At 31.7% G+C, this 13,562-nt stretch overlaps 1 protein-coding gene across 4 annotated transcripts; it reads right to left on the reverse strand.

Annotated features, from left to right (window-relative positions):
- Positions 1 to 121: 121 nt before the first annotated feature.
- On the reverse strand, positions 122 to 11,134 carry Stma (Protein EFR3 homolog stmA). 4 transcript variants are annotated; one of them, XM_076324990.1, is made up of 16 exons: positions 10,874 to 11,134; positions 5,582 to 5,658; positions 4,770 to 4,885; positions 4,368 to 4,530; positions 4,048 to 4,200; positions 3,768 to 3,874; positions 3,531 to 3,674; positions 3,346 to 3,424; positions 3,145 to 3,280; positions 2,690 to 2,961; positions 2,405 to 2,577; positions 1,954 to 2,314; positions 1,685 to 1,884; positions 1,490 to 1,589; positions 1,260 to 1,415; positions 122 to 1,169 (listed from the first exon to the last, which is right to left on the reverse strand). In XM_076324990.1, the coding sequence occupies exons 1-16, from the start codon at positions 10,953 to 10,955 to the stop codon at positions 1,014 to 1,016; spliced, it is 2,475 nt and encodes an 824-aa protein (XP_076181105.1). In that variant the 5' UTR covers positions 10,956 to 11,134; the 3' UTR covers positions 122 to 1,013. The 4 variants fall into 4 exon arrangements, with proteins under 4 accessions (XP_076181105.1, XP_076181104.1, XP_076181106.1 ...); XM_076324989.1 differs by having other exon boundaries at positions 1,685 to 2,314; XM_076324991.1 differs by lacking the exon at positions 10,874 to 11,134 and adding an exon at positions 5,805 to 5,945 and having other exon boundaries at positions 1,685 to 2,314.
- Positions 11,135 to 13,562: the final 2,428 nt, after the last annotated feature.

The raw sequence follows: 13,562 nt of genomic DNA on the forward strand, positions 1-13,562 counted from the left end.
GGTTATTAACCTATGGTTAACATTTGTTTACTATAAAAATAATGTTTTGATTTCATGTATATTCCCAAATTATATAAAAAAAATTTGTAAGGTAAAATTAAGAAGTTTAAAGGCTTGATGATTTTAAGTCAGCTAAACTTATTTTGGCTATAATTTATATGAATGCTTCAACTCTTCCTGAACATTTTCTTCCATTTACACATTACTTTTATCTTCTACAATTTTGATACATTTTTATATAATTTATACTAGTGGTATGTAGTCAATAAAGCCAAAATTTTTCAACAAGACAACATTGGCAATTTGTTATTATTTGGCTTATTACTAGCACGATGTTAACAGTACATATCAGTACTTATTATTATAAATGAAATGTTGGTACAAATTACGCACCACTAGTTTACATAATGTCACAAATAGTTGAAGTACATTTTTTGATTTGTTTAAAGCATTTTTACAAATACAATATGCAACATACATATCAGAGTCAAAAAAAGACTTATTACTTATTACTGGAAGTAAACAATAACAATCCTTTCATAAATTAATAGTGAATACATGTATATATATATACATATAATCGAATGTATATAATATAAATAAATATTATAAACCATATTAAAGTCATCAAAATGCACTATATATAAAAACATTTCTTTACACATCCTCAATGTAAAATGTATAAATAAATTAACGCAATTATAATTGACAACTGACTATCATAGTACACAACTTATTAGTTCTTTCGCTGCAGTGTGCGCGTTACTAACGCTCACGTTATACAACAGAAAAACGACGCTGTACGAAAGACTGTAGAGATTCTTGTACATATCTTTTGTGATATTTAAATAATTCAGGTAAAATATTACATTATATGTATTGTCGATAACGACATTTTATCAATTAAATATCGCTGTATTTATACGTTCTTTGCAAATTAGGCGTCACTTGTGATGGACGTATATGTACGCGTTTAGCAACGAAAGGATTAACAATGTTATAAAAATGTTATTTTAATAAACGAATAACTCAGGAAAATGTATTTCATAAGCTGGTGGTGCTTGATTTGGTTTGGTATCTGTCGGCGCTCCGCCTGGTTGAGTTGTATTCCGTGGATCGACGGCTAATGTATTAAATATTTCTGACAATTTATTTTGGAGAACGTCATGCTGTAAAATTAACCACGATATTAGAGCATATCTTTGTATTTTCTCCATTCGACAATTTATTTATTTGATTAAAGAATCACATTTCCATACCTTTGGTTGCGTTTTTGACACCAAATCTTGAAATGGTGCGTCTCTAAAGAAGCGCGATAACTGTAAACGCTTTTCTCCTTCCATTACGTGATTATTATTATTTTCAGTTAAAATTCGTTTCATACTTTCGAAGGTTAACTCTTCTCCCAACAATTTCTATAGAATAAAAGTATAAAAAGAATTAATAAAGAAAACTAAAACTATGTTAAAACTATAAATAAAAAGTGTACCTTCTGAACACCAGGAGATGAGCCACCACTGTCCAATTCTGTAGCACCAGAATTAATATCTGCTAATGAATTTCGTCCAGCACTATCAACCCATGAATGTCTAAAAATGTCACGTTATTACAAGTAATTTAGTGTCATAAGTTTATGCACTAATATAAATGAAAAGAAAATTTAAAACATTGTTATTAATAATACCGATGTTGCAGAGAAGTGCTACTATAACCAGATCCTTGTTGCAGCTTCCCACTGTCTAGACCAGCACCTTTTAAACATTCACTTAGAATAGTTTGATCGATTAACAAAATCGGTGCTAATCTAGAAGATAACCCGGAATCATATTGAGATTGCAAATCAGGCAATAGATGTGATGCTTCCTTTCGCCGTATTTCTACAATCTTAAAATGTAAAAATTGAAGATATAATATATGATCATAATGTATTAATACATTGAACTTGTAACTCACTTTGTTTGCATAATCCATGAGTGAAGTAATATTACAAACGTAAGATATCAGTACTAGCAAACTGATAACAATAGCGTGTAAATTAAATTTAAGTGAAATGCTGATTTGGCCACTTGTTAAAGCTAAATCTTGAAGACTTAGCACTAATCTTAGTAGCTCTAGTACAGTTTCTTCCGAAGCTAATTCTACAGCAAGTAACGCCAAAGTTGTATATATAGATTCCACGTTTTCTACTGCATTACTTGCCAATTCTAACGATTCATAAAGCGCTAAATAAATTTCAGGGCCATGCTTGCGAATAAAAATCACATCTGGTCTGGATGCTTTTTCAATGGTAAGGTCAAGTGGCACCATATTTACTCTGTTTAACGGATATAATGTAATCTTAGAATCCTTCAAAGAATATAATTTTAAATATTAAAAGTTAAAATATTGATTAATAATAGCTTACGTAGGTTTTGCAAGTTTTGTGATATTTTGATGTCTATCAATTAGGGTATGAAAGATCTTTTGTACTAAAAGTCGCATTTCAGCATCTGCTGCAAGTGACATCCTTAATAATGGCTCCAAGAAACTTGGTGGAAATGTTGTATTTAAATGTATAGTTTGATATTTTGTGCCGACCTGGAAACAATGAAAGATGAATATTTAATACATTAAATAATAAATGCATTAAATAATGTATACACTAACAGTATTAACAAAGTAAGTAAAAAAACTTTAAAATATGAATTACCTTTAAAAGAGACTTCAGAAGAATACTTTGGAGTAATACATCTCCTTTTCCAACTGAAACTATACGATCTGGTTGATTGTATGGGACTTTACTCATAATGAACATCATAATTTCTATTTTTTGATAATCTGGAAGATGGTTTGCAAATTCTCCAAGAGCATTAATAAGCGCTTCTTGGTACAACTGTTCATCACTGCTTGATGGTTGATTTCTTGTTACACTAACCCGGAGAAGAGATAGTAGAGAATTTATTATTTCCAAGACGGATGGACCTTGAAAAAAAATTTTGTTTTAAATAACATTGTAACTTAACACTATAACTGTTGGACGAAAATCGAAGATATGTCAGTTGGAGTTAACATGTTATAATAAAGCACACGCGATAGTTAAAGAATTAATGGAAGTGACATTTCCTTTCAAATAATGTCTTTGTTATCTAATGCATTAGAACTTACCGACGCTTTCACCAGCTGCAATTGAAATAATTTTAGATAAGGTATCTGCAATACTTGTTCGAATTTTTGCAGACGATTTTGAATGATCATCAAGATGTGTCATTAATGCTTCCACAATTGTATAAGAATATTGTGACTAAAATAAAGTATTAATATTTTTACATATTTATTAGTTATTCGGTCTCATTATTCTTCACTAACCTGAATGGAAAACATGATTATCCTAAATGTATGAATAGCAAAATAGTTAGGAACCCACAACTGATGATTGTCCAAGTGCCTAGAAATAATTTGTATGTTTCTTACTTCTATCGATATGTTACTTATTTCTATTATAATAAAAATATATAATAATTTCAGATATTTATGCATAAACATTGTCAAACCTTAAAACTGGTCTAATAACACATCGGATATGACCGAACGATGCTCGCCCAACAAGTTCTCGCATACAAGTTTCTGCAAATTGTGGTGGATCTGACCGCTCTTCCGTTGGGCTATCTGGTGTTGCATCTTCTTTACTAGAATATCTAGTAGAATAGAATTATCAATTTAGGAAAATTGAACTATATTACACACAAGCGTGTGTGCTTGTATACATAATTTTCTCTTGGATGTATTACCTGGAATTTTGCATATTATATAACAATGATGGAACAATTTTATCCATATGAACAGGTTCCCAAATGTTTTCCACTAAATCATCAGAAAGTGTTTTTCTTACGACACCCTACATAAAAAGATTTAAATAATTAATTAATTTTAATTTTAAAACAGAAATACTGATAATTATAAATTTTACTGTGTTTTGATATTTGATTCAATGACAAAATACCGTATAAAAAATTTAAAAAATGTTCATACATATGTTAATAAGTATTTATATTTGTGTATAAAACATGCCTGTAAGCCCTGAATTCCAGCAAGTCGTATTTGCTTGCGGATCGCAGGGTCATCGTGATTGGAGTGGCACATTGCAGAGTACTTTGATACAAAGAAATCGTAACGTGTGTGATAAGACGGCGTATCTTGCTCGATGTTGGCAAATCGGACAAACTGGAAGAAGCCAGCACTTTGTTCAACTGAATTCAAAGATGTCAAAGATATGATTATTTTTTATATCAATGGTACATAATAGTTACATATGATAAAAAGAAATAGTTATAACATTTTTGAGTTTAATAATTGAACATCAATATTTAACATTACTCATTAAAACTTACAGATTGTGTTGCCAGTATTTGCAACTGGGGATCTGTAGACTCCAATAATTTTTGTACCATTTTTAAAAAGCTTTCAACAAATAAATTTAAAGTTTGGTCATGGCATCCTACTAAAAGCTGATCCATTGCTTCCATGGCAATAACAACAAATCCATTTCTTCTCCTGTTAATTCACACACTTATTTTAAATTTTCAATTTAAATACAAAAAAATACCTACGGTATCTTGATAGCTAAGTTGTATTTAGCATGATAATTTGCTTGTAACATGTAATTACTTGTCCGACTATTTTGCATAACATAAGTAAACAACAATTTACAATAACAACGTGAGTTTGCACTTTTTATAATAATCAAATTAATTATACATAATTTTCTATCAATTAGATTGTTTATGTTATACCTGTAAATGTCTCTGGAAGCTCTTTGAAACAAATATTCTCCAATCCTGTCTAGTTTTTCAGGACTGCTTAACGAATAAAAGCTCAATTTTTCCATGTTATTTTTTACTAAACCATCCTAATTGTAGAAAAATTTTATATTAATTAATATAAAGAATATTAATGTTAGTTTACAAAATAATATACTAATGTTTTTACTTTGAATTTTTATGTTCTTATTTTATTAATATTTTAATAGAAATATACAACAAAATAATATTTGGAGAAAATGTAATTTAAAACTTAATTCTGAAAAAATTAAAATAAACTAAAACTATGCCTACTAACAATGTTAGACTAAAAGATATTACTAATATTTAACTAAAAAATTACAAAAAGATAACATCCCTTTATTTACATTTAAAATTATTGTTAAGTAACGTTTTATATTTTAGCTTTAGTTGTATTCAGATACCATTAATATTGTAACCAGTTATGCATAATTGCAATTAAAAGTGCTTTCTCAACACATTTTACAATCAACAAAAAAATAAATACAGGTAAAAATTAAGAATATTTTTTAGAAAAGAAATGTTTTACAATATATCGACCAATATATTAATGAATACTTATTATTATAACAAATATTTAACTTTTATTATAAATAAGTCATAAGAACCTATCATGATCTGTCATTTGTATTACCATTACACCTAAATATACACAAATTTAATTATATAACAAGAAATACATTATCCTATATTTATTTATTTAAAATAAAGCTTTGAAAATCATGTAAAGTTTTTAGCGGTACAAAGATTAGAAAGAAATTCACCTGTGGGTTGACCGGAAAAATATTGTCAACGAGTCTTTTATACCGTGGACGAAAAGCAGAACAGCACCAACAATAACCTAGTAAAAATAGAAAGAGAGAATTACAAGTGAAAAATACAGTTTTGTGAATTGTGTAAAAAGATTAACGAGCACCAATGGAATATAATTAAAAAGGTCATTTCACGGAAACATTATATATTTCAAAATAAAATTACAATATTTACCGCACATTTCAATACAACCGAGCCACTACAGAATATACGGAGGGACTTCGATCGACTGATTTTATCAGTAGAGTATAATTGTTAACCACCAGAAAAATCACTGGACAAATAGTAAAGTAACTTTCTTATTTTATCCACTGAGCATTGAGAAGTTATTTATAATTATTACATGTACGAAGTAAATAAATTAGTTGTAAATAAATTATATTCATTGTCCGAATTTGTATCCATTGTTAGTAGGCATAGAATTTTTATATTATAATACGGTAATGTAAGCACAGACGAGATATCATAAACAAGGTATAGAGGTCTCTATATTCGATCTGTGACAATATCTCGCCACTGAACTGAAGTATCGACATGGCATTGGTTATACAACGCACTCTAACAGTAAGAGCATGACTCTGGGAACCAAATTCAAGGCAACTATCAAAATTGATAATATAAGCAAAGTTAAGAATCTTGTCATCTATTGTTATAATGACGAAAGTTAAAATCAAAAGTTACTTACACATTGCACAAATTACTTATAAATCGCAATAATGCATCGAGGACTAATCCTCGTGACATGTACATGGAAAGGCGAATGGTAAAAAAGATGACACTAGAAAAGTATAACTAATAACAATAAATCAGTGCGAATAACACCCTCGGCAATGTTATTCGAGATATGGCGTTCGACAATATTTAACCATTCTATATTTAACCAAGTGTCCCTTAATCAGGAACTGGGCAATTATAATATGGTATTAAAATAGAAGTCCTTAACGAATTTTTTTTAAAAAACTACAAATATTATATTATTACGAGTCTTCTTCGTTCGATGTAATACATAAATAATTATTTCTAACAATGGAATAATAAAACTGGGTACCGGTTAAATATAGTTACGTACGGATAAAAAATAAAAAAAAACGAACTCGAGTAGCTTCTTTTCTTTCCCTTCTTTTCTTTTATTCCTTTTATATGTTTCTATGTCATAAGTCAAGGAATGATACATGACACTCTAACAACAAGCGTTGTTTGATCATTCCTCCCGTTAAATATAAGATATAGATATTACACAGAATAGGTGTTTTAGAATAAATCGGATTTGGGCAATTTTAGAGATAACCGCAACTTTTAAAATATTCTTTGTATCGTGTTGCTAAAATATTTCTAGTTTCACTTGTGAAAACGAGTGAAATTAATTCGTACAATTTTTTATGAATCTGGTAGGTTGGTAAAACCACAAATGTATAGAGAGAAAAGTTTTCTTCGTTTACTACTATTATCGATTTCGGTGATTCGGTTGAGTATAGTTTGTAGGAATATTGTTCTTAAACGCAGATGTCGTTTCGAAACCACTGATATTTTACGAAGTCGGTATTTCAGGTCGTGGGTTATCAAAGGCTTATTTTATATTTCATTAGAGATACTAACTTTCGTAAAATGAGACGTATATTCTACATCTGGCCTATGGTGCTAAATCTGTACCTTATCTGTGACGTTAAATCTATTTTTCTCCTCACTGTGTTTGTACCAATCAACACGAGCGTAATGTAAAAAGGTATTACTAGATGGCAGCACAGTGCGTATTCTGGTACGACTGAAATTGTGCTTAGAGTGAGCGAGAAAAGAAAAGAAGGTATTTTTTTTGTATCGATCTCGTTGATAAAGCTTCGTGGACTCTATTATTTGATCATCGATCTAGTTAAAAATCGGTTCAATAATAAGAATATTCAGTTTAAAAATAGCGATAAAATTTATCGGATGGGACAACTCACTTAAATGTCAAACATTAGAGAATAACTCTATACGTTATAGTTAGAACGTCGCAATCTGTACTTAATACTTTATTTCTATCAATAAATATACCGAGAGAGGTAAATGCTGAGAGATGAAATAAGTAAAATGATAAAAGAACGATATGTGTAATAACATAAATAATAATAATTGTACTCAAACTTCAGTCATTGCTATCGTTAAACTTTGCGACCGAATTGTTTATCATTATTCTAAAGTTTAAATATCTTCACGGTAAATAATCATAATTGCAGTACCACTATATTTATACGAAAGCTTAGATTATCGACTCTTTCGTCTAATATGATAATAAAATATGATTGGTAATGTAAATGTATTTACAGACTCGTGAAATAAACAACGTTGCGAAATAGGTCTAGAGTTTACTTAATAGAATCTCCTTTAGATGCTGGCACATGTGGATGTGGAAGAATACTTGTAGAATTATTCGAGGGTTGTTGAAATTAAATTATAAAATGTAGGTTGCTATCGCAGAATTGTTGAAAATCGGTCGTTGTTCGTAGCCCTCTAATGTTGAGTTTGGAAAATGTCACGACAATTTTCTATTTTGTTTTTGATCAATTTCATTGTACGAATACGTTTATCTTAATATTTATTTACATTATCTTTAGTGTTCTTCATAATGTATTATGTTTAATCGATTAAAAATATTTGATGTTTCGGATCCAAGTGTTCATAGTAATTTGTAATGAATCAAATACAACGATTCGAGCAATATACACATATATATGAATGTGTTTCGAAAGATTACGACACTTACCTGTTTTCGCACAGAATTAAACATTCATTTAGTTCTATTTCGATCGCGTTTATTTTTGGTCTCATATAATATTGATTTTTGCGTGTTACGATATAATTATTTTTCACAATCTTAAATTATACGATATACGATCCGTCTATGTATCGTTAAAAGATAATGTAATTAAGAAATTCTTTATCTTTCTTTTTGTATTAAAAATATTGCATCACGCTACCGTTATTTCTTCGTATATTGAACTATTCGGGTTATGGGTTATGTAGTAATTTTTATGTAACTTTAGGACGCGTATATAATATTTAATTTATCTAGTGAACTGAGCAGGAATTAAAGAAGTAGAAACAATGAAATTAATATTTCAATGCCACTTTCATTTGTATATCTTTTTATTTTTCATTACAAGATGATTTCCGTTGACATCGTCACCTCATTTTTATAAATATTTTTTACAGACTTGAACGACTAGTTCTCATATTTCAATCCATGTTTCATTATCAATCCTTCCATATCTTTCTTGTTTTACTTACGATAGAAATCTCGCACGCAAAATGTAAACTTCTCAGAGATTTAAATTTATAATTTACAACGTCTCGCGGATAATACATTGTCTCCTACAAATAAATTTTCAACGGACGTGAACCGTAGGAAACTTAAACGTAACAACGTGTACGAATATATTTAAAAGGTGATATTTGGAATTCGTATTGTTTCGTATATTTCGTGGATTTTAGGTATTCAGCTGTGTCAATATTGTGCGTTGCTTCGTAATTTAACACGTGAGCTTTAACTCTAATTGTTCACAGTGTAAAAGTATAATTTTATTTGCTCTTTTTGGATAATTTGGAGAAAGAAGTGATTCAAATTTACCGGTTTTAAAGACGAATGCAGATACGTAATCTTCGATGTGTAATAAAAAGGAACATTAAAAATCTGTTATTTGAGATCTTGCACAACTATTCGGTTTTGTGCATTATGTTTATGACCAAGCGGAGAATTTATTTCAAGGGAAACGCGAGAATGTCTGTCAGTTAAAGCAGTTTACGAAGGCAAGATATTCCGAATGTTGACACGAGGCTTCGGAAATCAATAATAAAGGTTTATTCGCATACTCGTATCAGGTTACCATATGTGGAACATTTTTTCATTATTCGTTGGGCAAACACGATTTAATTATATTTTTCTAGGTATTCTATGATTTTAACTTGGATAGTTTTGCTCTGAGACTCGAAGAAAATAAATAATTACCGAACTGTGATCAATTTAAATCAGCCATTGAATCAATTTTTTAATTCGTTAAATCTTTTTCATTAATTATTTAATTTGTTAAAAAACGTATGAAAATGGCACCACTTTGATAAAAAATAGTTAGTTTTTCGACCTTCTGTCTTCCTTTCAAGATGGTTAAAAATGTAAAAGTATTTGAAATAGTGGGTCGATGGTGGTTCGCTCGTTAAATAAATATTTTTTCTATAACACGTTCAAGTTTCAAGTAATTTTGAGAGAAACCTTTCTAAAGATTTTTTACCAGTAGTACGTTTTTATTATCCTTGATTTACGACTGTAAAAGAAACGCATAAACTTGTTTCTAAAAGTTTTAGTCCACTTATTGGCAAATTGTGTGTAAGGATTTTAATAATCGATAATTTAAATAGTTGTTGAGCTTTAAGAAGATAATCCGTTTATCTTGTTCAAGCCGGTGGTATAAGACATTTGTAAATAATTGACGTTTGTATGGCACATATCTGTATAGTTAATTTGTATATTTGTTTCGTATAGTAAAAAATTCCATAGACATCCGAATAAAGTAAGAAACCGGGATAAAAGTTAAAGGATTTGTGAATATATAAAATAACTTCACAGTCAACAATTAACCCTACAATTACACACTTAATAAAACCGTATGTGCTAGTGTAGCTGCATTTTTAGCAAAGATGTTACGTTTCAGTTTATATAACGGTAATTGCACCACACTGCATTATATAATATCTATTTCACATCTACACTAACAAGAAACTCACTCCTGGATAGATTTAAACAATTTATAGAAATGCCACTCCGAAAAGCGATGCGTATAAACGCTCGTTTCCAGTACGTTGTTCGAACCACCGAGTCAGATTAATCGCGAAAACAATCTCACCGATCGTAACAATTACTTTTGGTTCACACGTTCAAACTTTCAATGGTTCAACGTATCTGGTAGACGTTCACGGCGACACGGGTTTAGACTCTTCGAAACTCTTTATTTATAATAACACGTAAGAGTCAAGTATCCGTTACACAGAAGGTAATAAAAAAAAAAGAAAAAAAAAAGGAAAGGAACATGCCAAACGTATTACGGTCGATTCTTCGCTACTATTGCTACCGATGTCGAAAATAAATGATACATTTCGTTGTCCGTGATTGATCGCTTTTAACCGTTAAAGGGTCAACACGATTGAAACGAAACAAGCATCGAGCGCAACGGAACAAACGAATACATTCCAATGAAAAGAATAGTGATACTCACAGCCTGGGTCAGTGCACTTGCTCGTCAGAGACTCGAATACGTCCGACACCTCCGTCTCGAAGCAGCACCTGATCATAGCCATCTTCCAAGCCAGCGAAGTATCCCATGGGTGGGCGAAATCGCAGACGTCGACTTCCCAAGCAACTCACATCCCTGATTCGTCGGAATCTACGTACCGTCTTACGTAAAAGCTTGACGAGCAAAGATAAGCTCGAGGGACCGAGCGAGTAATAACGACGCGATGTCGACGCTCGGCGTCGCAACGCCCGTGTCCCACTAACCCGCATTTTGTGCACGAGGCCACCCTTGACAGTGCTTTCTCCGACTACGTCACATGGCGAGCACGCGCCTGTGCGAAGAGGGTTGCCGACGCGATAAAGACCGCCGGAATGGAGCGAAGGATCTGCAACCTTGTGGCCGCCTTGTTAACAGAGTCTGCACTCCTCAGGGTCGTGGACCACGCAAATCGATGCAACAACGGCCTGGAATATTTAACAGTGGGCCAAAATACTGAATTGTTCGACAAGTATTGCCCGAGCACCGATCGGTGGTTTCCAATTGTTTCAAAATCGTCGAGTTCGAACAGAATTTGTTTCATCAAACATTTAGGAGAGTGTATGCAAACGGTTTACTATATGCAATTTTTAAATATACGTCGATATACGCGTCGGTAAGATTTGTAGGGGAATTAAAAGGAACTGAAATATATTCATAGATAGAAAAATATAGATATCAGATTTTATTTCATAATTCTACGATGGGTATCCAAGGGTTGTTCTTTGTGCATGTTTCTCGTTAGTATGGCGTGTCTTAAAAGCTTCCGAAGTTAAATTTAAAGAATAAGATATGGATTATTTTCACTTTCAACGATACTTCTTTGGAGTGGCTGAGGAAACAACGTTTCAGGTTCGTTGAAGGAAATCGTAAGGGAAGGTTTTCTTCTTTCAATTTGTGAAAGAAGAAATGGTTGCAGATAAATCGTGTATATTCGAGCAATGTTCTTATTCGAAGATGAACGAAGTGTCACTTAGGGAAATTTGGATTACAATGGTGATTTTTAATAGTGGTTCGTTACTTATTTTGTAATCCGTCTACCAAGTATTGCCTCTGTAAGTTTGACAAGAACATTCCTTCTCTCGATTATGGAATGGTTTAAACGTTACAAGAGAAGGGATTACTTTGAAAATTATTATTTCAAATAGGTTACTGCAAATATTTGAGTATTGATGTTTTAATGAAATGAAATACTATTAAGAATTAAAAAGTCGAAGAGTTATTTTTATACACAGGATATGAATATTACTAGAGCAACTTTTTAGAAAACTGATACATATGTACATATATGTGTGCAAGACACAGACGAATAGATAAAATAAATACTTTTATCGGATATTTTGTTTTGATATATTAGCAGCAATAACACCATGAGTAGAGACATCGCGTGAGTCAATGATATGCAGTAGAGGTACCATAATGGGTCCCGCAGACGTGTGGGCCTATCTGGCTGACCCACACGATCTGCCATACCAAAGACGGCGAGGACAGTGGAGCAGTGTCGATGACGTCATCGTTCAATGACGACAGTAATTAATCTCATTACGTCGCTCTGCTCGCAGGTTGAATCGAGTGTTACAGCGATGAAATGGATATATAGGAGAATTTTTTTCATTGTAAAATTCGACAAGGGCACCTTTAAAGGAAAATTTTTTCAATGTCAGAAATATTTAACTTTCTCAATTTTCAAGGACGATCCGCGCATCGCGAAGAGTGCCAAAGTAGACGTGTATTATTCGTAATTAATTAAGACTCGAGTAATCGCAGCTCGTATGAAAAGAAAATGTTTCGATTGAAACGAAGACTCAAGTTCTAGAATAACGATCACGAGAAAAGCGATACAAGTATGAATAGAAATACACGTTGTATAATAATTTTGATGCATCTTCGTTAACCAATTTTGTTCAAGAATATTTCGAAAATTACCAAGATTGAAACATAAGCGGATATTCGAAGTGCAGCGATGGTTGGTAACTTTAATGCCTGCAAGAGAGATTAAACTCTGCTTCGGACGAAATCGCGCGAACCTTTCACGCGTGACAGGATGCATCGTTCCCGCCATTGGTACATGTGAAATACTGCCACGTCGAATCCTCGATCGGTCGTTGAATCTGGTTTTCAAAAATAACATATACGCACCCGCGTCGTAAACTTCGTCTTAAAAAATCGCGGACAATAATTCACGAATTTGTTGAGAATTAGCGGCCGTAAGCACAAAAAGACTGAGGAGAATCCGATACACGATTAATAGAGTAGCTTGACTCCGATCGAAGTTACGTTCAATGATATAGATATAGATATAGGCACCAGAGAATATAGTCTTTATATGCAATTCGGTTGTTCAGTGATCATACTTGAGAACACTGATAGCTATTATAGATATAGCAAATGATACAACAGTATTGTAATATATTATACGTTGCCTGGATGAGATAAGAAAAAAAAATGTATTTCACCCGATCGGTATATTTACGAAAAGAAAAAAAAAAAACGAATGCAACTTCTCCAGGTATAACATAATGATCCTCGAAGATTGTTTCGAAGAAGCTTGTTGATAAGAGCTGCTTGAGCGATTTGTTTTTATTTCTTCTCACTAATGAATCACACGTTGAAACTTTGTCTATTATTTGAAAAT

The sequence above is a fragment of the Ptiloglossa arizonensis genome, chromosome 13 (genome assembly GCF_051014685.1).
Source record: "Ptiloglossa arizonensis isolate GNS036 chromosome 13, iyPtiAriz1_principal, whole genome shotgun sequence".
In the NCBI taxonomy this organism is placed as follows: Eukaryota; Metazoa; Arthropoda; class Insecta; order Hymenoptera; family Colletidae; genus Ptiloglossa; species Ptiloglossa arizonensis.